General features: G+C 44.3%; 1 protein-coding gene across 2 annotated transcripts in view; it reads right to left on the reverse strand.

The window, feature by feature from the left end:
* BMP6 (bone morphogenetic protein 6) overlaps positions 1 to 27058 on the reverse strand; it is a 174721-nt gene that overhangs the window by 14398 nt on the left and 133265 nt on the right. For both annotated transcript variants that reach the window (XM_084619683.1, XM_084619682.1), the window contains exons 3-5: positions 20931 to 21079; positions 19060 to 19257; positions 2333 to 2409 (exon numbers count right to left, since the gene is read on the reverse strand). In XM_084619683.1, the coding sequence (XP_084475809.1) occupies positions 2333 to 2409; positions 19060 to 19257; positions 20931 to 21079 (424 nt within the window). The remainder of the gene's footprint in view (positions 1 to 2332; positions 2410 to 19059; positions 19258 to 20930; positions 21080 to 27058) is intronic.

Here is a 27058-nt window from a genome sequence, read left to right on the forward strand (position 1 = left end):
GCTGGGACTGCATCTCCCATGATATACAAAAGCCAGGGACTCTGATGCTACACTCCCTGTACTCACCAAAAGGGCTAAAAATGTATCTAGGGAGATTTAGTCCTTCCAGAAAGCATCCATAGAGAATGGGAGCATAGGGCACCCATTAGCCACTGCGGTGCTGTTTTTAATTTAAATTTGTCCATGGAAAACTTCCCACAAGAGTCTGAGTTTTCTTTGAAGTGCTGCACACACAAAAAAAGTTCTCACCACTTCTGTAATCTGGTTGAAAATTCTGAGAGCCCTGATACGCTACAGAAGAGAAGGTAATATATTTGGCATTTGAAATGGTAGCATATAATTTGAGTGCTGTAGGAAAAAAACAAAACAAAAAAACCTTATTTTTCTCACCCTTGAAGAAACATGACTGAAGTACAGAAGTACCGCTTCCTACCTATATCCTATTTGCTTAAGATGTTAACATTGTACATTAAGTACACACACCAATGCTATCTTTTGTTCAACATTCTGGAATGCTGCATTTAAAATGAACGTCATCACCTGTCATCAAATTTTAATGCACATAGTATGACTTTCCTGATGCACGTGTTTAAATTCAAGTTGTGAGATTGTTTTCCCAGCAACTAGCTATTCCAAATCACTGTATCTTCAACTAAAGTAGATATTAATACTTATTTAAAAGGACAGTTACAGGTACTGTGGAAGCTACCTGTTATAAATTTGATTGTTGGGTGCTGAATTGCCAAACATGCAATTTGAATTAAACCTTGGGCTCAAGGTTTAGAATAAAAATAGTGATGCCATCGTACGTGTTACCTCTTTGAGTAATTACTTGTAGATGTTAACCACTGGCACATGCTTGATCATCATCTTTTAGACATAGCCATGGGTAGGGCTTGATTAAGGTATATAGCATTAACTCCCATCATGTGAAGAAACCAAAAGCTTTCTTTGTGAAAAGCAAGCATCTAGCCCTCATGCTTGTGAAGAGAAACTTAAAAACCATGACCTAAGTATAACAGGTGCCGTGGGAGAAGCAGCAGCCTCCATGAGCCAGTGAAGAAGCTACCTGACCTACATTCCCCCATAACTCCGAGTATTCAATCTGGTGGGAGGAGAACAAGCTTGAAGGCCCTGCTGCACTCAGCTCATCTGCCTTCCCTTGCCGCCCTAGGGTCTGCTTCAGCTCCACAGATCAGATTGAAGGGGAAAGGAGTGGGTCTCTTGCCACCCACCCATAATGCTTCATTTACAATGTCACTCTTGGTAACTCTGTTCTTCATATTATAATCCCCCTCCTCAGCTGGTTTCGAGCAGCAGTGAACATTAACACTGACCTTTAAAACATCATGGGGTATGGGTTAACAGGACAGTGAGATGAGTTTGGGCAGTTCACACCTCCCAGAGCTACTGTTTCAGGTTGGCTGCAGACTCAGTATATTGGTTACATGCAGGTCCTATGCTGACGGTTTTCTGACAACTTTACTTTTTTTTTAAAAGGGACTCTGAACAGGATGGCAGCCTCCAGAAGTAGTTCTGGGTTGTGATCCATTTGAATTTAAGCCTTGGCTACATCTTAGTAAATTGGCCAGCTTCCAGGGTGACGCAGTGCCGGTTGTAGAACTATGCTGGAATTGTGTGCAAGCTACACAATACCCCCCTTCTGTGCTCCCAGGATGAGTACACTTGTGTATGGGGTCAGAAAGGTTTGAACTGAATTATAGTCTCAAAGATTTTAGCTATCACCAACTAGCCCTTGATTTACATTAATTCTTTATCTGTTACAAAAGTGCTCCAAAATTTCAAACAGATGAGAAAAATCTATGAAAAAAAATAATTCTTTGAAAGGGTTCCAGTTTGACATTTTGTGGCCCAGGAACAGCCCTGCTCACAAAAACTTAGTGGTTTAAAAAACAATTTTAGATCAATCAATTTAGTTAAACCAGTGCAAACCTATTGTGTGAACACACTTTATAGCCGGTTTAAACCAAACTGGTAGTTGCACTAGTTTAACTAAAATCAGTTTTTCTATGTGCACACTGGGTCTCAGACTGGATCTACAGGCCTCATTACGATCCTGCTGTCCAGCAATAGGGCTGCATAATACAATACCATGTGAAATATTAAATATCTTAAGATACACCAAACTCCCTTGGGGATCTATCGAATCCCAAAGCTCTCAATATTTGATCTCCCCAATGACTAGTTTTAATGTGGTGGCACAAGGGTCATTTTGAAGCGTGCCAGTAGTGTCTACTGGAATTACCATACCATTGTTTAGATAATATTTCATAATAAGTATCTAGCTTACTCAGAGAGAAACATCACACACCTGCCATCCCAAATCTTGGAAGCTAACGAAAAGTTCGTGCTTTCGGCAAGCTGTTTTTAGGTCACTGCTGTTGTAATCTGTCAGGAGAAAGAAAACAACCCACTTAAAGGTAAAATTTAGGCAATCGTAGCACCATTCTAAAGAGCTACTGGATACATTTTTCCTTGCCCTAAGTGCCGAATTGTGAGAGGTGATGAACACCCTCAACAAATGAGGAGAAGAAATTAACAGAATTGGATTGGGCTTTTCAAAGGAGTGAGGCACTCAACTCTGACTAAATCGGGATCTGGGTGCCTAACTCCTTTAGCCTCAATTGAAAATCTCAGCCGTGTTTCCAAATTCTCTTGACCCTGTGAAACACTTTTGATAAGTATCTGTTCCTACTCGTAAACACAGCACTTGGTAAGCACCTGTTTTGTGCTACCTTCTCATTAGAGCCTCTGGTTAGCAGATATGTTCATGCATTTTATAGAATGCTTCAAAAAATATTCAAGATCACACAGTAGTTGCATCCATTATGATTTTTATAAGTGTCAATCACAACTTCTAATAGATCAATATTTGCTTTGCATATCCAGGATTGCTAAGCCATGAGACAGCAGTTCTCTGTCTTTGAAGAAATACACTACAGCTAGCAGCAGAGACAAGTTTTCCTCCTCCCCACTGTGTGTCTAAACCCAGTCTTGATAGAGAGCACCTCTTCGACTTAAATAGTTTACTCCCCATCTCACCTTTGGTCTGAAAATAACTGTCCCAGCTATGGGATTCAGCCTACTCCCGAAACCTCACAATGCTCTTGTTCGGTGTCATCTAGGCTGTAAATGACATAGTATTTAAAGAACTTAATATTAAAGTTCTAATTGCTAATATAAATTGCAGCTGCAGAGTGGCTGAGTAGCTGTGACACTGATCTTAGTGGCACAAGCTGTAGAGACACAATTTTGGCTACCTACAGGAGGCTCAAAATGATTCTACAAAATGCAGGTTTTAATTTCCAGTGGAGTTTCACGATTTATATTTTGTAGGACATGCTTTTCAGCATGTGAACGCCTGGAACTGCAGCTCAAAAGAGAATGGAAGAGTCAAGCCCTGACCGAGAGGCCTTTCTCTTCCAGCTTGCCAGCACAAATCCAGCCTTGGTTGGAAGCAACTGAAAACCACCAACCTCTGATGGCTGTTTGGCCCTACTGTTTGGCATCCATACCCCAGAAACCAACTTCACAACTAGAAATCTCAGCAATGACGAAAGCCAGAATGGGCCATGGAAACTGAACTAACCTTTCCATGTAAGGTTGGGACACTTTATGCTGCCCCAGTTACCTGGAGAGACAGAGCACTTCAGGTTCCAGCCCTGCCCAGGCAGCAACATGGCTAACTCATGCATTTATTTTTTAATGAAAATGACACAATACTGAGCTGCTACTGCTTTCTCCTGTGGCTACATGCAGCTTGTTGCCAGGGACAGATAAGGATAAAAAATGCAGTACTATTTTCATTCTCTTACAACAGTAGCACCTAGAGGCCCCAGCACAACAGCCCTGGTCTGAGCTAGCACTGTACGATATTATAAGCTCGTTGGAACAGCCACTAAGCTAGGGCAGGGAAAATTTTCCCCCTTTTACAGATGAGAAACTTGCAAAAAGAAACTGGGGGTAAAATTTTCAAAAGTTACTTAAGCCCTATTAACTTTCAATAAGACTTAGATTCCTAACTGCTTAAGTCATTTTTGACAATGGGCCTTACAATAATATCTTCAAAAGCACCTAAGTGATGTGCCCACGGTCACAGATTCAAACTGTGGCAGACCCAGAATTTGAAACGGCTTCTGAATACCAGTCCACTAACACTGTCTGAAAGGCGAATGCAGCTTTCCATGCACAACAGCTGGGATAGAAAAATATTTTACTTACTGTTTCCTTGGCTCTGAAGAAGTTTTAAAAACTACAAGTGCAAATATTTATTCAAAAGAAAAACTAGAATACTAAAGCACATCCTCGTGACATTAAGGCAACATTGCATCACAACTGTGTCCTGTTAATGCTGAGGTCTCAAAAACCCTACACATCAAAACAAACCTAGCCTACAAACCACCTAGAGTTGTTTTTAGTTGCAGTTTGGGTTTTAACTTCAACGATTATATTTCAGACATTCAATAGTTTCACTTCAATCAAAAAATTAATCAAGTTATTAGAGTCCACTAACTGGCTTCTGTAGAATAAATATACTCTATTTCAGCAACACTTTATAGTGAAGACTGAGGTGGCGTTTCTATACAAGTCTCCTCTTTTCAAATCAGACAGACTCACTAGAAATAATCCATTTATGATGAAGCCTTCCTAGAGCAAACTCCTCATCACAAAATGGTTTTGAGTTAACACATCATAAGCGGGAGGTGGGGAGAGGAGGGACTTTAAGATGATTTTGGTGCTCAGCATTAGTCTTCAATGAGAAATAATAAGCTCTTTGCTTAGGAAAAATTTGCAGGGCTTCTGCTGGTTACAAAAGAGCAGGTGAAGGCAGTCATTTTTGTGACATTTGTGTGTGGAGAGAAATGAAAACATATTCTTGCCTTTTGTCAAAAGTAGAGAGAAGATGGGCCTGAATCAAATGTAAAAAGGTGGAGGTCAGGAAGAGTGAGAGACTATGAATTAGAACAAAGGCAGAGTTCAGGCAAGAGGAGGGCAGAAGCAAGAAATGCCAAATAAAACAATTTTGATGAAGCACAGGCCATCCTGAATTTTCTCTCTTACTGGATGAGGTCGTCACCACATGATGCCTCACTTACTGTTTATAAACCTATGTCACTCTACAATGACCAATAATGCATGTTATCTGATCCATATCCCTGAAACAACAACCCCCTGACTGCAAACACAAATTGTCCTATCTTCCTTCCTTTTCAAAACCTATTTTCTCTTGATCTCTAACAATGGCTTCTATTCCTGAGCCCACTCCCCCGCCCACACACACACCTAGTTTCTATTTTAAAATATCAGAACATTTAAGATTTGCTTGGTCTGGGATTCACATTTCCATTTGTTTAACTATCATCCCACCTTCCCCAGCCTTCTTACTTTCTCATCTCCATATTTTACGTTTGTCTTATTTGCAAGGTAAGCACTTCAGGGCAGGGATCATTTGTTTTTTATTCTCTTTAAAACATCAAATAAATGATAATACTACATAAAACTAGGGTGATGAGATGTCCCAATTTTTTAGGGACAGTCCCAATATTTGGGGCTTTGTTTTGTACAGGTGCCTATTACCTTCCACCCCCGTACCAATTTCTCCACACTTGCTCTCTGGTCACCCAACGTAAAACTTTTAATAGCTAGCAATTCTCAAATCTATTGTCATTTAATAGTGGCAGTTTAAAGGCTGGATCAGGGGGTTGGAAGCTCTAGACCTATTGAGCGGGTCCTCTTGATAAGAGTACTGTGGATTGGTCCACCCCTCCTTTCTGGGAGCCCTGTAGCAAAAGCACAAGATGTGGAGTCATCAGATTGGGTTCTACTCCCAGCTATGCCTTAAGTTTGCTGTGTGACCTGGAGCAAATCACTCAACCTCTGTGCCCCAGTTCCCCATCTGTAAACTGAGGATTCCACCACTTACATAATCTTAGCATGTGGGGTGTTGTGAAGCTTGATGAATGGTTTGCAAAGTGCTCTGAGAGTTTATATGGAACACACAATTGAAATACACAGGAGTGATCTACTCCCCTCTTATGCCCCAGAGTCACACATTACCAATTGCAGGTGAGAAAGACAGGACCTCATAGGGTAGAGAGAGAGCCACAGGTTTGGATAATTTAGGAAACCTTTAGATAAGTATCTACACATTTGGATGGTTTGCTAAACAGGCCTCCATGCCAGAGTCTCGTCAAACCTTAAAACCCACGTAAGTTTGGGGCCCTGCTCTTGCGGGTTCATCTAGGCCCCCTTTGGGTTTAGTGAGTCTGCCCTTGTGGTTTAATAGTTAATGCCAGCTCAGTACTTCCAATGTGCTGTATTTTATCGCTTTGCAAGCTATTCTGTCTCAAACTGAAATTTATGAAGCAATTTGTCATTTAAAAATACCTTCCAAGACAGCACAGTTGAGCAGCAGAGTTGAGGTGGCTTGTTTGCACTGAATGCTCCCTTAGTTCAACCCTAGAGAAGCCAAACACAAAACCAACCTTCTGCGAGCACAGATGTCTCTTTTAAAGCTGGACACTGACATTTTTGTTGTTTAACAAGGAGGGAGTATATAGTCTAACCCTAATGATCTTCCTCCTACAAATACTTATGCACCAATCTTAGATTTCCTATAACTTCTCCCACGTTAAGTGCTGGCAGAGAATATATAAATATTTACCGAGGTTAATCCTTCTAAGAATACTCTGACTGCTCCCAAGGTGCCAGTTCACTGGATTCCACAGGATTATTAATTGCCACTATGCTTCTAAATGGCTTTGACAGAGGTCTCCGGGCCAGCCTCTTTCTCTCAATGTTTGACTTAGGTGATTTGCCTAGATAAAGCTGGTGTAAACTGATCATGCAGTTAATAATAACCACTTAACATGAAAGCCATCTGCTTGGGTGGGATAAGAAAAGATGACAGGTTTAAGTACACACGCACATACACACACACATCAGAAGCAGAGAGGAGGTAGGAGAAGTGCAAGCTGTTCTGACTGTGCAAGGCACTCCAGCTGTAAGGCAGCTTTCTCCATTGCATGGCTCTCTCTCTCACACACAGTCACCTCCAGTCTGACACATGGATGAATGTTATGCTAATGGAAGATTCTGGTGCGAGGCAATCATGTTATTCACAAGATGATACATCTGTGACATCCTGGAAATGTCCGGCCTTATTTGTTGCTTTTATTTAGTGCTGCACTAGGAATTAAGTACAAAATTCAGTTCTCAAACGTGCATGCATTTTTCCTCCCGAAAGTGAAAGGAGCCGTGCGGTTCAGGGGCACTGCACTGGAAATGTGATCCCTGAGGATCTAATGTTCCCCAGAGGGTACCTATCTCATGGATCCTCATAGCCTCTGTGCCTGAAACAGAGGAATGCCAAAAGGGGTGTCACATGGGTTAAATTCAAGGCAGGAACTATCAGCAATAGCCAGACAAATCTTGGCACACTCAAAATACTTATTCCTCACCCCCCACAATGCATCCTCTCTTCTGCAAAAGAATAGCACTTGGCCCCAAGCGTAAATTGATGGAGGATCTCATGTCAAAGCAAATACACATCCATGTACATTAGGACTTTCTCCGCATAAATTCAGTTCTGCTTTATAGGTCAGTCATAACATGTTTATAATACAGGGGAACTAACATTCCTGGGGTAAAAATACATACTTTTCTTATTCTGTTTAGGTTCTTATACTATACCCATCACCTGGGTGCCTGAGCACTGGGTACTGAATCCTGAACAACATATGAACATCAGAGAAAGCACATTAAGGCTCCAATCCTGTATTTGACAGCACAGGGACAGACTGCTGTGCCTGCATGGAGCCCCACTGATTTCAATAGGGCTCAGTGCCAACACAGCCGTGCACGTCATGAACTATCAGTTGCAGGACTGGGGCCTTGAGGAGTCAGAAGCAGGTGACAAAATCATTATGCACTCTGATTGAAACTGACAAGCCCCTTGCTAGTAGTGGGGGTAAGTACAGGAAAAGGTGCAGTCCACTATAAAGACAACAAACCAAACATGTTAAGACTGAGTTGTTGAACGTATCAACTTCACCAGGCCTGACAACTTCTCAGCTTCCTTTTTAAACACAGATCAGAAGTTGCAGTAAGAGGGTGCAGGGAAGCAGAGAAATCAAAGGGGAGAATGAGAAGAGAATCACAAGAGGAAGACAGCAACCCCAAAGACAATACACTACCCTGAAAATGGACAAGAAGGAACAAGCCTAGTAACATGAACTCACCATTACGTCCAGATGTCACAGTGCTTTACAGTGGAGTATCCATAATGCTAGGAGATCTCAGGATAGCAGGAGAGCACAGGATGGAGAGGAAGCCTTGGCTCTGAAATCTCCTGAACTTTGGTCCATTTACACCATAATCTTTTCTTTAAGAATTTAGACCTAATTCAGCAAGGTGCTCAAAACACGTGCCTAACTTTAAGCAGGCGAGTCATTCTAGTGACTTCGGTGGGACTGATCATCTACTTACATCACTAAGGGTATGTCTATACTATGAAATTAGGTCGATATTACAGAAGTAGATTTTTAGAAATCGATTTTATACAGTCATTTGCGTATGTCCACACTAAGCGCATTAAGTCAGTGGGGTGCGTCCTCACTACCATGGCTAGCATTGACTTACGGAGCGGTGGACTGTGGGTAGCTATCCCACAGTTCCCACAGTCTCCGCTGCCCACTGGAATTCTGGGTTAAGCTCCCAATGCCTGATGGGGCAAAAACATTGTTGCGGGTGGTTTTGGGTACATGTCGTCAGTTGCCCCTCCCTCCGTGAAAGCAACGGCAGACAATCATTTCGTGCCTTTTTTCCATGCGGACGCCATACTGCTTTCAGCAGACCGTGTAGTCGGACTGCTAACCATCGTCATCCACTGCTTCCGCTGCAACTCTGCTCTGCTGCTATTGTCTCAATAGCGAATTTCTCCATGTTGTCTGTCATGGGCTCCTGGGTACGTGTGTTCTTCCTCAGGAAATGTGAGAAGTGCTAACCATTGTCCTCCACTGCTTCCGCTGCAACTCTGCTCTCCTGCTCTCATGAATCCACCTCACAGGTTCTCTCATCATTCTCTATAAATATCTATTCTCATGGCAACCGTCATCAGCCACCGCTTCCGCTGCAACTCTGCTCTCCTGCAGACACCATACCACAGCAAGCATGGAGCCCGCTAAGATCTCCGCGGCAGTTATGAGCATTGTAAACACCTCACGCATTGTCCTGCAGTATGTGCAGTACCAGAACCTGCAAAAGCAGGCGAGGAGGTGACGGCAGCGCGGTGATGAGAGTGATGAGGACATGGACACAGACTTCTCTCAAAGTACGGACCCTGGCAATTTGGCCATCCTGGTGGCAATGGGGCAGGCTCATGCCATGGAACGCCAATTCTGGGCCCGGGAAACAAGTACAGACTGGTGGGACCGCATAGTGTTGCGGGTCTGGGATGATTCCCACTGACTGCGAAACTTTCGCATGCACTTTCATGGAACTTTGTGACTTGCTTTCCCCTGCCCTGAAGCGCAAGAATACCAAGATGAGAGCAGCCCTCACAGTTCACAAGTGAGTGGCAATAGCCCTCTGGAAGCTTGCAACGCCAGACAGCTATCAGGTCAGTCAGGAATCAATTTGGAGTGAGCAAATCTACTGTGGGGGCTGCTGTGATCCAAGTAGCCAATGCAATCACTGAGCTGCTGCTATCAAGGGTAGTGACTCTGGGAAACATGCAGGTCATAGTGGATGGCTTTGCTGCAATGGGATTCCCTACCTGTGGTGGGGCGATAGACGGAACGCATATCCCTATCTTGGGACCAGACCACTTTGGCAGTCAGTATATAAACAGAAAGGGGTACTTTTCAAAGGTGCTGCAAGCACTGGTGGATCACAAGGGACGTTTCACCAACATCAATATGGGATGGCTGGGAAAGGTACATGACACTCGCATCTTCAGGAACTCTGGTCTGTTTGAACAGCTGTAGGAAGGGACTTACTTCCCAGACCAGAAAATAACCATTGGGGATGTTGAAATGCCTATAGTTATCCTTGGGCACTCAGCCCGCCTCTTAATGCCATGGCTCATGAAGCCATACACAGGCAGCCTGGACAGTGGTCAGGAGCTGTTCAACTATAGGCTGAGCAAGTGCAGAATGGTGGTAGAATGTGCATTTGGATGTTTAAAAGCACGCTGGTGTACTTTACTGACTAGGTTAGACCTCAGCGAAACCAATATTCCCATTGTTATTGCTGCTTGCTGTGTGCTCCACAATCTCTGTGAGAGTAAGGGGGAGACATTTATGGAGGGGTGGGAGGTTGAGGCAAATCGCCTGGCTGTTGATTACGTGCAGCCAAACACCAGGGCGATTAGAAGAGCACAGCAGGATGCACTGTGCATCAGAGAAGCTTGGAAAACCAGTTTCATGACTGGCCAGGCTACGGTATGACAGTTCTGTTTGTTTCTCCTTGATGAAAACCCGCCCCCTTGGTTCATTCTACTTCCCTGTAAGCCAAGCACCCTCCCTGCTTCAATCACCACTTGCAGAGGCAATAAAGTCATTGTTGTTTCAAAATCATGCATTCTTTATTAATTCATCACACAAATAGGGGGATAACTGCCAAGGTAGCCTGGGACGGGTCTGGGTGAGGAGGCTATGGAGCTTGGGGAGGAGGACGGGCGGTTACACAGGGGCTGCAGCGGCGGTCTGTGTTCCTGCTGCCTTTCCTGCAGCTCCACCAGATGCCAGAGCATATCAGTTTGATCCCCCAGTAGCCTCAGCATTGCATCCTGCCTCCTCTCATCATGCTGCCACCACCTCTCCTCTTGCTCCCACAACCTCTCATCTTGCCCATCCCTCCTGTCCTCGCGTTCATTTTCTGCTTTCCTGAACTCTGCCATTGTTTGCTTCCATGTATTCTGCTGAGCTCTTTCAGTGTGGGAGGACTGCATGAGCTCAGAGAACATTTCATTGCGAGTGCGTTTTTTTTTGCCTTCTTATCTGCGCTCGCCTCTGGGACGGAGATGATAGGGGGAGCATTGAAACATTTGCAGCTGCGGGAGGAAAAAAAGGGAGAGTAGTATTTAAAAAGACACATTTTAGAGAACAATGGGTAGACTCTTTCACGGTGAACCAAGCTGTTAACATTACATAGCACATGTGCTTTTGGTACAAGGTCACATTTTGCATCTTATATTGTGGGCTTAATGGTTTGGTGTGAGAGATCACACATGCAGGGTCAGGCAACAGAATTCAGCTTGCAGGCAGCCATGGTAAACCACAGTCTTTCGGCTTCTTCAACCTTCATAACATGTGGGAATGATTTCAAACAGCAGTGCCCTCCTTTCCCATACCAAGAACCCATTGGGTTGGCCATTTAAAAGGAGGGGCTGCAGTTTTCAGGTTAACGTGCAGCACAAACCCAGCTAAACCCCCCACCCACCCAATTCTCTGGGATGATCGCTTCACCCTTCCTCCCACCGCGTGACTAGTATCAGGGAAGATCCCTGCCAGCCAAACACGAACAAACGTGAATGGGCCTCCCCCACCACCACGTGGCTAAAAAAGGGAATGATTTCTTTTCAGCCACAGGCAAACAGCCCAGCAGGAACGGCCATCTCTGAATGTCCCCTTAATAATGTCTCTGGAGGATTTCCACTACATCCCCAGACACGTTAACAGACTTTTCCAGTAGCTGTACTGGCCATGAATGCATCCCAAGTATTCAGGGCAAATTAATCATTAAACATGCTTGCTTTTAAACCATGTATTATATTTACAAAGATACACTCACCAGAGGTGTCTTCTCTGGTTTCATGGTCCGGGAACCCGCCTTGGGAGAGTTGGGAGGGTATTGGCTGCAGGGTGATAAACAGTTCCTGGCTGTCGGGGAGAAGGGTTTCTCCACTTGCCTGTTGTGTGCTATCCTCCTCCTCCTCGTCCCCAAAATCCTCATCCTCCCCCCTTGCAGGTGTTCACGGACAGGGGTGGGGTAGTGGTAGGGGCACCCCCTAGAATTGCATGCAGCCCATCATAGAAGCAGCAAGTCTGGGGCTCTGACCCGGAGCGGCCATTTGCCTCTTTAGTTTTTTGGTAGGCTTGCCTGAGCTCCTTAATTTTCACGCGGTACTGCTGCGGGTCCCTGTTATAGCCTCTGTCCATCATGCCCTTGGAGATTTTTTCAAATATTTTGGCATTTCATCTTTTGGAACGGAGTTCTGCCTCCACGGATTCTTCTCCCCATACAGCAATCAGATCCAGTACTTCCCGTTCGGTCCATCCTGGAGCTCTTTTGCGATTCTGGGACTGCATGGTCACTTGTGCTGATGACCGCTGCATGGTCACCTCTCCTGATGAGCTCACCACTCTGGCCAAACAGGAAATGAAATTCAAAAGTTCCTGTGCTTTTCCTGTCTACCTGGCTAGTGCATCTGAGTTGAAAGTGCTGTCCAGAGCAGACACAATGGAGCACTCTAGGATAGCTCCCGGAGGCCAATACTGTTGAATTGCATCCGCACTACCCCAAATTCGACTCAGCAATGTCGATTTCAACGCTAATACCCTTGTCGGGGAGGAGTATAGAAATAGATTTTAAGAGCCCTTTAAGTCGACAAAAATGGCTTCATCATGTGGATGGGTGCAGGTTTAAATCGATCTAACGCTGCAAAATTTGACCTAAACTCGTAGTGTAGACCAGGGCTAAGACTCCTCACCTGCTTAAAGTTAGACATGTAAGTAAGTGTTTGGTGAACCAGAGGCCTTAGTCTGGTGAACTAACTATTCTGTTCTCCTCACAAGCCTAATGAGGTTCAATACTCTCGAGAGCCACTAGAGTTTAACCGGCTAGGATGGTAACCCTCAAAGTTTGATATAGCACCTAGGGTAACAGCCAGGGCTACATTCTCCTTCAATACCCATGGGAATTCTCCCAGTCTCATTGTATGTCAGTACATGAGGAAAGTGCAGAGGCATGATTACAAAGATTTTTTTTTAAAACCATAGCTTTTAAACCTTTCACTATTAATCATGGACCAAACCATAAAGCACTCCCTGTTTAGTCATTAGATTCCATCATTTTAACACAGGCTATTAAATCAACCCTGGATTAGGGACAAATAGACTAACAGTAAAACACAGAGAATGCACCGGCTAATTTCTCTCTTTCTTTCTCAAATAAGCCAACCAACATCTCAGTTTTAATTTTCTCCTTTTTTTAAAAATCCACAAAAGTTCAACATTACCTTGTTGACTAGTAGTGTGCCAAACCCCAGGTTTTAAATTAAAGTTGGCTTTGAGCTAAAGTGCTCAAAAAAGCACTTGAAACCACAAAATGACTAGTTATTTTTTTCCTTTTGTCATTTTATAATCTGAGTGGTTATAGTCAGAAAAGTGATTATGTAAAAACATCCCCCTTTTGCCCAATATATCTGCTCCCTCTGGGGATTTGAATTGTATCTTCTGATTTAAAAGTAGTAAAAGCTTGTTTTTGTCAACCAGCTCTGCAGAGTTAATGGAAGTGAAAGTGGAGTCTTATTCTGCCTCAAATGTCATCAGCACAAAATATCAGCCAATTTCCAATTCTAGAATGAGACTCTGCACTTAACATTTTAAATGTGCTGTACAAACATTAACAGTCTTCACATCATCATTGAGAGGGAATGAAACACCGGGCTCTGTCTGAATATATTAATTATGCACTTTGTGCTAAATGGCTCAGCATACTGCTTTTAAAATCTGTATGAATAAGATGTGCTTACTTATGTTACTGGGAACAAATTGATCACAAGGATAACCTAGTGAACAAGCATGACACATACCTTTGCAAACAGTCACTGAGGAACTAAAGCTGGTCCCAATGGAGCTAAGTCCAATGATTATATCTGTGGGATTGGATGTGGCTTCTTAAAGGGGATACAGCCTTACAGCCCTGCATGGTGTGGAGCTAAAGCATAGCATGCAAACTAGTTATGATTATCAGGGCTGATGAAATACCAATATGTTAATGCATTCTTGAGTGAGTGACCCCAGAGAGAAAATTCTTGGATTCACACACACACACTCCCCCTCCATCCCTCCAGAGCACTAACACCAGATGGGCTGGAGGCAGCTGGCTGAGAACGTTCTCACCTTCTGATACAAAGCTTTCATTGTACCTAATCTGTGTTCCTGTAAGTAAGCTTTCAGTCATGTTAGCTCAGCTTTTCACAGCAATTAGGCTTTGTTTAGGATTTATCTCATTATCTGTATAAACATTGCTTTTATTTAAGTAACTGGAATTGGCAGAGCACATTATTACATAGGGGATGCTTACAGTCTGGGGTGGGTGTGGGTTGCTCTATGAGAAGGAAACTGGCTTTTGACATTAAGGGAGGCAGAAGCATGAGTGCACAGGCAAGGGAATTGCAATGCCCTTCCTCAAACAATGCAGCTGCAAACCTATGGATTCCCCCACAGCCTACAGACGTCCCAATTCTCCTACCAGTCTGCAAAGAAAACACCTAGTCTATGAGGAAATCCCTGTCTGATTGTCTGAAGTGGAAGAATAGGGGAAAGAAGCCAATCAGAGCTCCTGCACATGCTGATGGATAGCCTAATTGTCATTAATAGTAATGATAATGGCTACAACCCTATTGCAGGTCACCTTTTAATAAGGGTGCACATGCTTTTAGGTTTCTAAAAGTTAATGTAGCATGTGGGTTCATCCAAGCAACTGGCCACAAGTTACTGGGCTCAATACAGGGTAACTGGCTAAAATGTAATGGCCTGTGATATTTAGGAGCAGATGAGCTAGTGGCCCCTTCTGGCCTTAAACTCCATTAATCTATGAATTACATTTTAAGCACAAATTCAAAACCCAGTCTAGCTGTTACAGCAGAACAGGGAGTATATGGACATTTCTAAATCACTATCGTGTGTGCATGGTTGTCTCCTAGGATCCCACTGACTGACATTAGTTACGTTTCAATAATATTCACGGTTTTTTATGAAGATAAATGGATCTGCTGTGAGTTTATTTTGGAGTACAGTAAAAAAAAGCTAAGGAGTTTACTGTGAAAGAAGGGGGAAGTATAAGCAAAATAATAAATCTCAGTTGCTCCAGAAATGTTACATTTTGATCAGGGAACAAAAGAGATGCTCAGTAATTTCACCAAAAATATATCCCAAAAAGGAAGGACTTTCAGCTTTATGATACGATGCAGAGCTGGTTGGAAAACAAAAGATATTTCCACAATTTTCATCCAAATTTTAGAATTTTCCAACCAGCTTCAATGAGACAGCAAATGCTTTTCTCTTAAGCCTGTTCTTCAACCATTCCTATGTGGCTTATGACTCATGCCAGTTAAGGGGTAGGCAAGACTGAATGTGTGTTCTATGATGTTCAAGCTAGACTTTTTTAAAATGAACAAAATACCATTAACTGATGGAAAGATGGGGATATATTGCAAAATTTAAAAAATAAAAAGTCAGCACTGGGGATAAGATGCCTGAGATCAAATTTAAATCTATCAGCTCTGCCTTTGTATCATTGAGCAGCTCTAACAAAAGTTTAAAAGGCACACTCCATCCCTCCATGCGTACCACTCATTTTCACACTGAGAAACCTAGCAGGATGTTGCCTTGAAGTCTAGCCTAACAATGTGATTCTTAGGGTAAAAACTGCACTATGCTACTGTGCTTTTTCTGAATCAAAGAAGAGAAGCCATCACCACTTCTTAGTCAGGCCTGGACTAAAAATGCGCACTACATGTAAATGTTAGTGTTTCAGTACTTAGAGATGTTTGTTAAATACCTGATATTTCATACCAACAGCATACTTCTAGGCAAATGTTACTCTGCAGCAGATCACTGGTCCAAAGGATCTGAGGTGAAATCGTGACCTCATTGAAATCAATGGCACTAATTTAAACGAGGCCAGGATTTTACCCATGGACTTAGGAAGACTCTAGTAAAAGCAAATTTTACCAGTACCAGGTTTACCTTGGCGCCATGGTGCCAGGCCCAGGCTGCAAAGGGGCCTCAGCCCAGCCTGCTCTGCTTGGGCTGCAGTAAGGCCCTGCTAGCCGTTCTCAACCCCCAGCCCACTGCTCTCTGCTGCGGGAGCAGAAGCTTGGTTCGGCCGGCTCCTGGGGCTCCTGCTGCAGGGCAGGCTCCACCCGCACCCACCGGCAGCCAAGCTCCCCCATCCCTGCCTCTTCCCCAAAGTGCGCTGCATTCCCGCCCCTCCCCCTCCTAGCACTTCCTCTGCCGCCAAACAGCTGTTTGCCGGCACGAGGAAAGAGGAGGAGCGGGACTGCAGTGCACTCGGGGGAGGAGGTGGAGAAGAGGTGGGGGCAGGGCCTTGGGGAAGAGGGTAGAATTGGGGCAGGGTGGAGCTAAGGCAGGGCCCCCGCACTCCCCTACACATACCCCCTCCAGCCCCCTGCCGTGAGCTGCTCAGGGCAGGGGCTGGGAGCACCCCCATGACCCCAGCTCACACCCCCAGCCTCCTGCCCTGACTTCTGCACCCCCTTCACACACTCCCATGACCCCAGCCCTGACTCCTGCACCCCCACACATACCCAGCCCCCCCACACTCACACGCTGACTCCTGCATCCCCCCCATAACACCCTCCACACCTTGAGCACCAAAAGGGAGCTCCTGCACCCCCCAACACACACATTTCCACCTGCACCCCTCGCACCAAACAGGAGCTGCCCCAGGTAAGCACTCCACACCCAACCTCCTGCCCCAGTCCTGACCCCCTTCCTGCATCCTAACTCCCGGCCAGACCCTGCACCCCAACCCCCAGCCCTGACTCCTGTACCCCCTCACAGCCCCCCAGCCACCTGACCTCCCTGACTCCTGCACCCTCCTCACACACTCCCAGTCCTGACTCCTAAACTCCCTCACACACTCCCAGCCCCCTGCCCTCTCTGACTCCTGTACCCCCTCACACACACACAGCCCTGACTCCTGCACTCCCTCACACCTCCCCAGCCACCTGACCTCCCTTACTCCTGCACCCCCCTCACACACTCCCAGCCCTGACTCCTGTAGCCCCCTCACATGCCCCCAGTCCCCTACCCTCCCTGACTCCTGCACATCCCCACCTGCACCCCCCACACCAAATGGGAGCTGCCCCAGGTAAGCGCTCCTCACCCCAACCTCGTGCCCCAACCCTGAGCCCCCTCCCTTACCCTAACTCCTGGCCAGACCCTGCACCCCAACCTACTCCTGCACCCTAACTCTCTCCCAGACCCTGCACCCCCAGCCCTGAGCCCCCTCCCGCACCCTAAGTCCTGGCCAGACCCTGCACCCCAATGTTTTTTTACATTATTTTTATAAAGCGCTCTTATCCAAAGTGCTTTACAACAGTTCGCTAACAGTACAAACAATATTTGGAAAGATCATTAAGTGGTCCGCTGAGACCCCCAGCAATTTTCAAGTGGTCTGTGGAAACATCAGTTAGACTACAAGAACAATCAAGGTACCTCACTTTATTTTCATTTACTTGCTATAACTTATAGGAGGAGGATAAAGAAAAAAAGAATGAAAAACAGGGGCAGGGGAGGAGATAAGAGAGAATGTTCTTTTTCTTGGCTGGGTCCCAAGGAAGGGCCCCAAAAATGAAACTGAGCACAGGCCCCACTAACTCTAAATCCACCACTGGGGCTGACTCCTCCCCCACAGCTCCCCATGCTGCAGCCAGGGGCTGACCCCCCCACTCCCTGAGCTCCGCATGCCACTGCCAGGACAGGGGCTGACCCCTCCTTCGCCCCAGCTTCCCATACCACTGCCAGGAGCTGGGGCTGACACCCTCCCCACACTGCTGCCAGGGGCTGGGGGTGGCACCTAACCCCCCCAAGCTCAATTCTGGTTGTGGCTAAACCCCCCCAAGCCCTGCTGCCTGACACCTCGCCTCACCACCACCCCCACCACACATGTTCCTCCACGCCAGGGCGGCGCACCAGATTTTTTTGGTAAACTGGGCATTTGTTCATTTGCTCTTGCCAACTGGTCAGTCGGCAAGAGCAAACGGGATAAATGCCCGTTTTTGTCAAAAAAGTCAGGATGACCAGGACAGAGCTTAAAAAAACTGTCCCGGCCAAACGGGGATGTATGGTCACCCTGTCTCCAGGCAAGTGGGTCCTGAGGGAGTCCGGCCAGGGTGGGGGCAGACCCTGGCTAATCGTGCCACTCCCGAGAGGCTGGAGTGATTCCCCACCCTGGCACTGGACCGGCCCCTGGCCACACTGCCAGCTCAGCCTGGCAGATGCCGTCACCTTCCAGCAGGGCCAGTGAGTATGGCCAGGGGGCAGAGTGTAAGGGAGTGGATCTCTGGAGGTGTGTGTGTGGGGGGCTCTTGGAAGGCAGTGGGGGAGGTCTATGTGTTGGGATGCTGGCTAGTGGGGGGTCTGAGTGGAGTGCTATGTAGTTGTGGTGGTGGACTGTGGGGAAGTGCATTGGGCAGTAGTGGTGCGGCTGTGTGGGGAGGTGCTGGGCAGGGGTGGTGGTGTGCAGACCGCCATGCATTTGTGGTGGAGGGTGTGTGTGTAGGGGCTGCTGGGCATAGCAGTTCCAGGGGATGCTGGGCATAGGGATTTGGGGGTGGGGGGTGGCATGGCATGGGCCCACCCCCGAGGGGAAGGGGCATGCTGACAGCACAGGGCTGGGCAGGCCAATGTGCGTCTAGCAACTGACAGTTTGCATACAGTGCCCTTGCTCTGGGCTGGGTGGAGCGGGGCCGATCCTGCCATGCTATGCCACATTGCCCCTAGCTGGCCCCTTGCTCTGGGGACTGACCTCTCTACACCATGCTCCTTTGCTCCCAGGGGGGCCCACAAATATGTTTGGTGCCGGGTTCACAACAGGTTAATCCGGCCCTGAATGTTACATGAACATTCCCCTCTCAGGCCCTTGTAAATGTAGTGTGCTCCTCTGTGCTTATTTTATTTTGTCCATGCTCTTTTTGTGCTTTTTCACATATCAAAGCAAATGAAAGATCTTAGAAGAGAAAAGATGTCTGATCTCCAGAGAAAATAGATGTTGCAAAATTACCTGTAATACTAGATACCCTGGAAACATCTTGAGCCTGAGTGGAGCGGTTTCGATTCTGCTGCCTGCGCCTGCTTGTGGCTGACCTAGTGGTCCGAACATGAACCTCACTCACTTTGAAAAAGGCCACCATGAAAGGCTGCTTGTCATAAGGGCCATTTCGGCCTATCAGGCCTGCTGCTCTAGGGTTTATATTGAGACCTTCAAATGGAACAAAAATAAATAAATAAATAAAAAGGTGGGTTAAAAAATCAACACAGTCTTGAATAGTTTTTGCTAGCAACACACACACAGCTGCTCTCCCACAAGTAGCATTCCCTTTCCCCTTCTTTTCTGTTCTCTCTCCTCCTTTACCCCCTCCACCATAGACTGTTGTCTTCTTCATGATGTTCTCTAACTTGGACTGTGAGCTCTTCAGAGCAGGGAATTTTTGAATTCTTATAGCATCTCTAATGCTATGTATACACATTGGTATATTACACATATATAATTAAATGCCTAAATCTGTTGTAAAATTAGTGATGCCACTTCTGAGCCACCAAGAATAGAGACATTAGGGAAAAAACCCGGGGAAATTTTGAGGGAAAAGAGGCTGGATACCTTTCCCATAAAGAGCTTAGAGTTGGGGAATAGAGTCATATCAGTAGCTCATACAGATAGGTGGACACTAGCATCCCACATTTCTTTTGGCAAAACAGACACTGGACAGTCTCTGATCTCTTGCTTGAGTTTTATGGAGGAACTCCAAACAGGATGAAGAAAATGGAAAAAAGTGGAAGGCAGACACAATTCCACACCACTCCATGTTGTCCTTCCCTTCTTACATTCTCCTTTGTCTCCTCCTTCCCCATCTTCCATCCTTTTCTTCCACCTTCCCACCACCAACCTCCCTTTTTCCATCTTTCAAAGTTGCCATGGATTGTAAATGTTACTGTTTCTTCTGCAGTTCTCAGTCCCACAGTCTGCAAAGCCATTCTCACACGTGGAATCTGATAAATTGCATCTCAGGGTTAGAGTACGACACTGGGAGACAAACTCATGGGTTTTACCCCCAGTTGTGCTACTGACACTCCATGTCATGCTGGACAAGCTGCATCTGTGCATCAGTTTCTCCGTCTGTAAATTGATTATCATAATACTTCCCTACCCCACAGCACTACTGCAAGGCTTAATTAGGATTTGTAATGTGGATCACAATCCTTCGTGCTTTTCATTCATGTTAGTGAAAATTCTGCTGCTGCTTCTTTCTGGAGGCAATGCTTTTATCAGCAACTGATAGATTGAAGGCAGTGGGTGAAACCCTGGCTTCATTGGAGTCAATGGTAGATGTGCTTTACCCTCTGATGTTTTTAGGGACAGCTCAGTAGTAGGAGGGATTCTGGGGTAGCAGAAACAACAATTGCAGCAAATCTAGCATCAGTTTTAAAGCCATTGTACATCTTAAATGTGGACCTCTTTTTAAAAAAAGTTACACTGGAAAATGTTTCCATGAATTGAAAAAATAAAAAAATAAAACTTATTTGGCTGGATTTTCAGAGGCGTGGAGGTCAATGGGAGCATCAGAAATGTAGAGCATCTGCAAGCCAGGCCACTTGTGGCGTTCCTATGAGCTATCCATGACAGGATCTACATATGGAATACATACAACAGGCAGAACGGGGTACTCAAAGTATTTTAGAGAGATACATAGAAGGCCATCAGACAGACAGTAAGTAGCCTTCCATCTGTGCGCTTGAATGCATTGCCTAGTCTATCACATAACAATTGTACGCTTGGATACATTACCCAGACCATCACATTAGGGCTGATGCTATAAACAATTAACAAAGACAATCACCTGCCAGATGAATCAACTAAGGTGGTCTGTAACCTACCATCCCTGGTCACCACACTCAGCTGGAGTCCCATGTTATGCTGAGGGTTCATCACCCACATGTTACTGGTGGCAGTGATGTCAAACTCCAGCCAGCCTTCTTCTGAGGCCCACACTGCTCTGGTATCCAGCAAAAACAGATCAGAATCTCTGCAAAAGAAAACAGGAACATGGTCAGGCGGGGGTTCCAGTATTCCCCACGTGCTTCCACTATCACAGTAGTGGGAAGAGTCAAAATTAAAATATTACTCATTTGTTACTTTAATTTCACCATGAAAAGGCATGTGCTTCTGCACATATAGTTCAAAATGTTACAAAAATGTAGCTGTTTTCTAGGCTTGTGGAACCCACACCAGCTACAGAAATGCTAATACTTAGGACTGTATGTTGGTAACTGGATTTTAAGCCTTACCTCAGTGAGGCCTGGGTGTAAATATAGTCTAGAGTGTACAGTGGCCAAAAGTTATTACCATGTCTCTCTGTTTCCTAATATGTATCCCAATTTATGTAAAGGGCTACAATTCTTATGTGTGATGAGCCAATATTGCAACATTAATAGGGGTCTCTAACACCAATCCTATCACTATTTCTTTTGCAAAAACACATTACGATTAATAAGAACGTACGGAAAATGAGAAAACAGGTTACCTGTTCCTTTTCTCCCATCAAAGATTAATTACAGAAAAAGTTTTGTTTGAGTTACATTTTATTTTTGGCCAAATGCTATGTCATATTGCCCAGTAGTTTGGTTTACATGAGATCACACATGGAAAAATAAGTGCGTCAGTATATTAGGGCTCTTAGTGCAGCTCCTTTTTATAGTGGAAAGGCTTTGCTCCTCTCTCAGCTAGTGACCACATTCTGTGGTTGACTCAGCAGCCTTTCCCACAGGAGTCTTTGCATCCTCCCTTCCAATGGGAAAAGTGTTTCAGGGGAAATTCTGTGACCCTCACCTCCAGGAGCAGCAAGTGGTGGGGCTGGTTAGCTGCTGTATGCTTTGGAAAAACTCTCTGATTGCAAGAGTTGGGCTTCACCAGGCATGCTGTGTACCTTGGAGCACCACTACTATTGAGGGATTAACTGCTGAATCAGCCCAGAGTCTTGTAATACATCTTCCAGATTGCTCCCTGGCACCCTCTGAAGTGGGCTACACATGTGCAAGAGAGTCCTCTTAGTCCGTGTGCTGTCTTTCCTCTGAACTTCCCTCCTCAATCTGCTTCCTGTAAACCATCTCTGCCCTCTTCCACCCTAACATGCTTCAGCCTGCCTTCCTCTAATCCCCAAACCCTAAATAACTGACACATTACCTCCACCCAAAACAAATGTGTTTGGTCACAAAACTCAGAACCATGTATGGAGAAAACCTACACTTTCACAAACACTCATAAAGTATCAAATTAACAAAGAGTATGAACAGATCAAGTTGAAATTCAGGGCCTGATTCGCCACTATCTTGCATTTTAGAAAACCTTTCACATGTGTGTGGAGTGAGTGAAAAGTGGTGTAAAATGCGACCAAATCAAAATTCTCCACTTTACACCAATGCTTGCTTTTTACACCCACTTTGCACAGGTATGAATGGCCACATACGATGAAAAAAACACTAGAAAAATCATGCTTTTCAATTCAACTATTGTTCACAAATAGGTTTACAGACTATTCAATAGACCTGGGTCAATTTTTTAAATTGTGAAAAAAAAATTCCTCTAAAAATTCTCACCATTTTCCAACCAGCACCACTATTCCACTAGCTTTTCTCCTTGGTACAGATTTATGAAGCCAGCTATTGAAGTATTATTCCACAGATGTTATAGGTGACGCTAGCAGAAGCACCTATAGTTAAGGTAGCCTGATACCTACCACTATAAGGCCTGTTTTCAGCTGTTGTAACTTTATCAGAATAACTACTTGTGCTGAGATTTTAATTTTCAGGAAAACAAAAATGGCTTAGCTGTTTCCAGGAGCAAAATTAGGAGACAATGTTTTCCTCACATTAAAAAAATGTTTGCAGTCATTTCATAGAGAAGCCCTAGCACTCCCTGTTTTGGAGCAAGGGATTTGAAATTTGACAGAAGCCTGCTATAAGTAGGGATGTGCCTTTTGCTATCCCAGTGAAAATTTACCAAAATTTGTTCATGCTCAGTAAAGACTCAGAGTTCAGCAGCTAAATTCTCTGAAGATTCCATCTGCACCGAGAATGCTCCATCCCCACATAACTCCTACATGGCAATCTGACCGTTTGTATGCCATCCCCGCAGAGCAACAGAGCATGCACCATCATATGGTTACATGGCAGAGCAGAACTTTCCCTGCAATTGCTCCTCCTGCCAGCTGAAGGCCACTGCAGCTCCAGGTCCCAAAACTACAAGCAGCCTCTCCTGTGCTTTCAGGCTCCTCTGCTGGCATTCAGGCAGCATGGAGAAGAAAGTCTAAGTGAAATGCAGAAGGGTGAGGAGTGAGACAGACTGAGAAAGGGACAAGCTGGAGTGGTCAGGCTTGGGAAGGATGGGAACAGAAAGGGGTTTGTAACAACTACAGCACACTCCCCTCCAGAAACCAGTATTAAGCCCAGGATTCCCAAGTCTCAACATTCCTCTGCTGTCTGAAAATATCCGTGAAACCCACTGGCACAATATGCATCTGTCTAATCCTCCTCCTGTGGTCACAGACCCCCGCAGAGGATAATAACCTACTACTATTACCAATTATTCGGTTAGCTCAAATGGCAGAGGTCTGTGTTGCAATTCTAAAGGTTCTAACCCTACTGATAGCTCGTGGGGTGAGGCGGGATAAATATGGTTCTCCATGAGTAATTTTCTAAATTTTTGCAAAAGCAAACTGAAAAACTTCACCAATGTTAAGATCATACAATCAAGCACTTGAAACTTAAGAAATGACAAAAATAAGGTTGGCTGCGCAGTCTTAATGTTGTCCCCATCTGTGTATGCATGATGATTGCTCAGGAATTAATCAGGGTTGTGTAGCTAACAAGGCTGTTGCCCGTAAACTCCCTGCCTCATTTACTGAAGAAGTTGGAAGGTGTGCAGTGAATGAGGCAAGGGATTGCAGGAAGAGAAAGGAAGCTCTGATGGTTAAGGCAGCTGAAAGCTACCCTGGGGAACAGGATTCTATCCCTACCTCTGCCTCAGAATAGTCACTGAAGCCAAATTTTTCACAGGTGGTCACTAAATATGTTTTCCTCATTTCTTGGGTGCCCAACTTGAAACACCTGTGGCCAGATTTGTGGAAGAGCTGAAAACTCACAGCTGCATTAGAAATCAATTGAGCCCAGTTCTGAACCTATGAAGTGCTGTAAAATGCTAAATATTCAGAAAAGTTAGGCCCTTAACCATCTCGAATTGGGCACCCAAAATTAGTGGACATGTTTTACTTTAATCTGTCTGTGCCTCAGTTCCTCAATTGTAAAATGGGGGTAGCGAAGATTGATTAAGGTTTGTGAAACACTCAGATTCTATGGTGTTCCTCATGATAAAAAAAGCCCATGAGAAATATTAATTCAGTCTTCAGAGCAGGGTTGAATAGTGTGCCATGAGTAAGGCCTGGCGCCACACATTGAACAATGAGGATAAACAAAATATTTACTAGCTAGCCTTCAGTGAGCACCATTCATCCTGTGCAGTGAATGAGGTAGCGGTCCTGTGGAAAAAAATAGTTTGTGACTATATTATTAAAAACGGTATCATACTTTTTTCATATAGGAGCAGCAGAAAGGTAGGAATGGATAAGGGACATGGACCAGGTAGAGAAGACTGGAGGGGAGCGAAAGAGAAAGAATGTTAGTGGAAGAGTCAGAAATGGGGTGGTCTGAGCAAGCTACCTAGGACCTGACAGGAAAGAATGTCTACAGCATAGACTCAAGACAGACAGAATCTGATGCTATCACTGATTTACGCACAAACTTCTCTTCATTTCAAGGATACTACGTAGCCTCCTACATATGTAGAGAAGAGAGGACTTTTGCATTCAGTATATAGAAGTGAAGTTCCAACACCATAATGAACCATTGCTTAACACTTAGTTAAACTGTCCCTGGTATTTTATATCCACAGACAGTTCTCTTTTTCTGCATTTACACTGTGCTCATCATCACTGTGATATCTGAGAACCTAATCAAGATTTTAATCATACTTAATACTCAAACTCCTGCAAGTAGTTAATTCAGTAATGTTTGTGCAGCACATTAAACACTGTATAAGTGATAGGTTTGTATTATTATGGGGAAGTAAATAAATGGGGGGAACTGAGGTAGTGAAGTGAAGTGATTTTTTCCCAAGACTACATACAAGCCGACTGGAGAGATGAGAGTCAGGAATTCCTCACTCAGTTAGGAGCTCGTTCCTCTAGACCTCATTTTATGGGTCTGACTCAAAACCCACTGAAGTAAATGGGAGTGTTTCCATAGCCTCCAACTGACTTTGGATAAGGCCCTGAAATCAAAGGTCAAGACAACAATTGCAAGTGGCTGAAAGAATCTCACAGTCTAAGGGAGAAGTATGATTTGTCTGTGTGAATCATAAATTCTGCCCTAACTCCAGTACTCTGGAAAAGGATCCATTTATAAATATCCAGATATAAATATCAACTATAGCTACTATTCTTAACACCAGCATCCTGGCCATGTAGTCAGGGCATTTATGGGAGGAATAGTTTGCATCTAATTATGGTGTTTTCCCCTGTAATTAAATATTTCTTTAGCTAAAATCTCAATAAACCTTTCAACAAAATGTCTGTGGGTGTTAATTCATTTTAATTATTTAACTAAACACTAATTAGCTTATATTTTAGTCAAGTGGTTAATTTTTGTTACTATAATTAGTGAAATCGCCAGATTACAATAATTTCTCTCTGTCCTGAGTACACATTATAACCTGGAATTTTGCCACAGGAAAAACACCAGTGCTATAAAAAGCTAAATTTTACAACATATATATTGGAAAAAGGTTTTCTATTTTCCCAACAGTCTTCTTTCTCCCTCTACCCCCTCCCCCAAACTAGGCAGAAGTTTTCCCAAGAAAGCAGTGAGAATAAACAGAGCTCTCACTTTCAAACGACTAAGTTAACGGCCTCTTATTTTAATTACGGATGAGGAACAACATTTTTGGCTCAGCTTCAAAGCTCCCAATTACCCAGGTGTTTAAGGGATTGTTACGCATTGACAGCCATTTACTGAGGCATTAGTTACTATAAGTCCCTAAAACTTTCTTCAGCTGAACATTTTTGTTTACTTTTCTTCAAAGACAAGTTGACATAATAGTCTAGACTGCATAACGTCAACCTCAAAGGAGATTTTTGCACAGAAATGTGAGGGGGTTTTACTGCTTTATTTTTTAAAAATTTAATATCCTTTCTTAATACTTTTTTGTATATCACACTCAATCTATAGTTTGCACTACTTCAGATCTCCAGAAAAATTATTCTGGGTGTGATGCTGCTGATTCTGGGTGTGATGCTGCTGATCAAGACCTTTTCTTCTGAACAACCAACACGAATAGAGTGAAAAATTGTACCCACCATAAAATGTAGTCTTACAGAGTTAAGATTTTGAAGGTATAGCCTAGCCCAACTGTAAATCAAATTCTTTCTGTATGTTATTTTTAGAGTTGCCTAGAAAAAAGATTTTGCTGACATGCAGGACATACTGTATAAATTGTGTGTAGAACATGATACATGCAAAGTTATAACATGGAATATTAACAACATTGCAATTTTAAAGCACTTTTATTCAACAGATCACAAGGAACCTCACAAAAGTTAGGAAATTGGAACTGGATCCTGCAAAGAGCTCAATGCAAGGGAACCCCTGTGCCTGTAAGAAACTAAAAGAAAGTCAACGGGCTCCATGTGGGTGTAGGTTCTCTCCACATGGAACTCTTTGCAGGACCAGGTCCTTAACCCTTATAACCCTGATAGGTAAGTATTATAGTATTATTTCCATTTTACAAATGGTTAAACTGTGAAAAAATATTGCCCAAGCTCACATAAGCAGAGTCTGTCTCTCCGGACTCCCAGTCCAGTGCTTTAATCACAAGACCAATATACTCTAAATAGACCATATCGCATCTCAGAATTCAGTTGATTTTGCACCAACAGGGCTTTTCTTTGTCCTTA

This window comes from Lepidochelys olivacea (assembly GCF_965140295.1).
Source record: "Lepidochelys olivacea isolate rLepOli2 genome assembly, chromosome: 2".
Taxonomy (NCBI): Eukaryota; Metazoa; Chordata; order Testudines; family Cheloniidae; genus Lepidochelys; species Lepidochelys olivacea.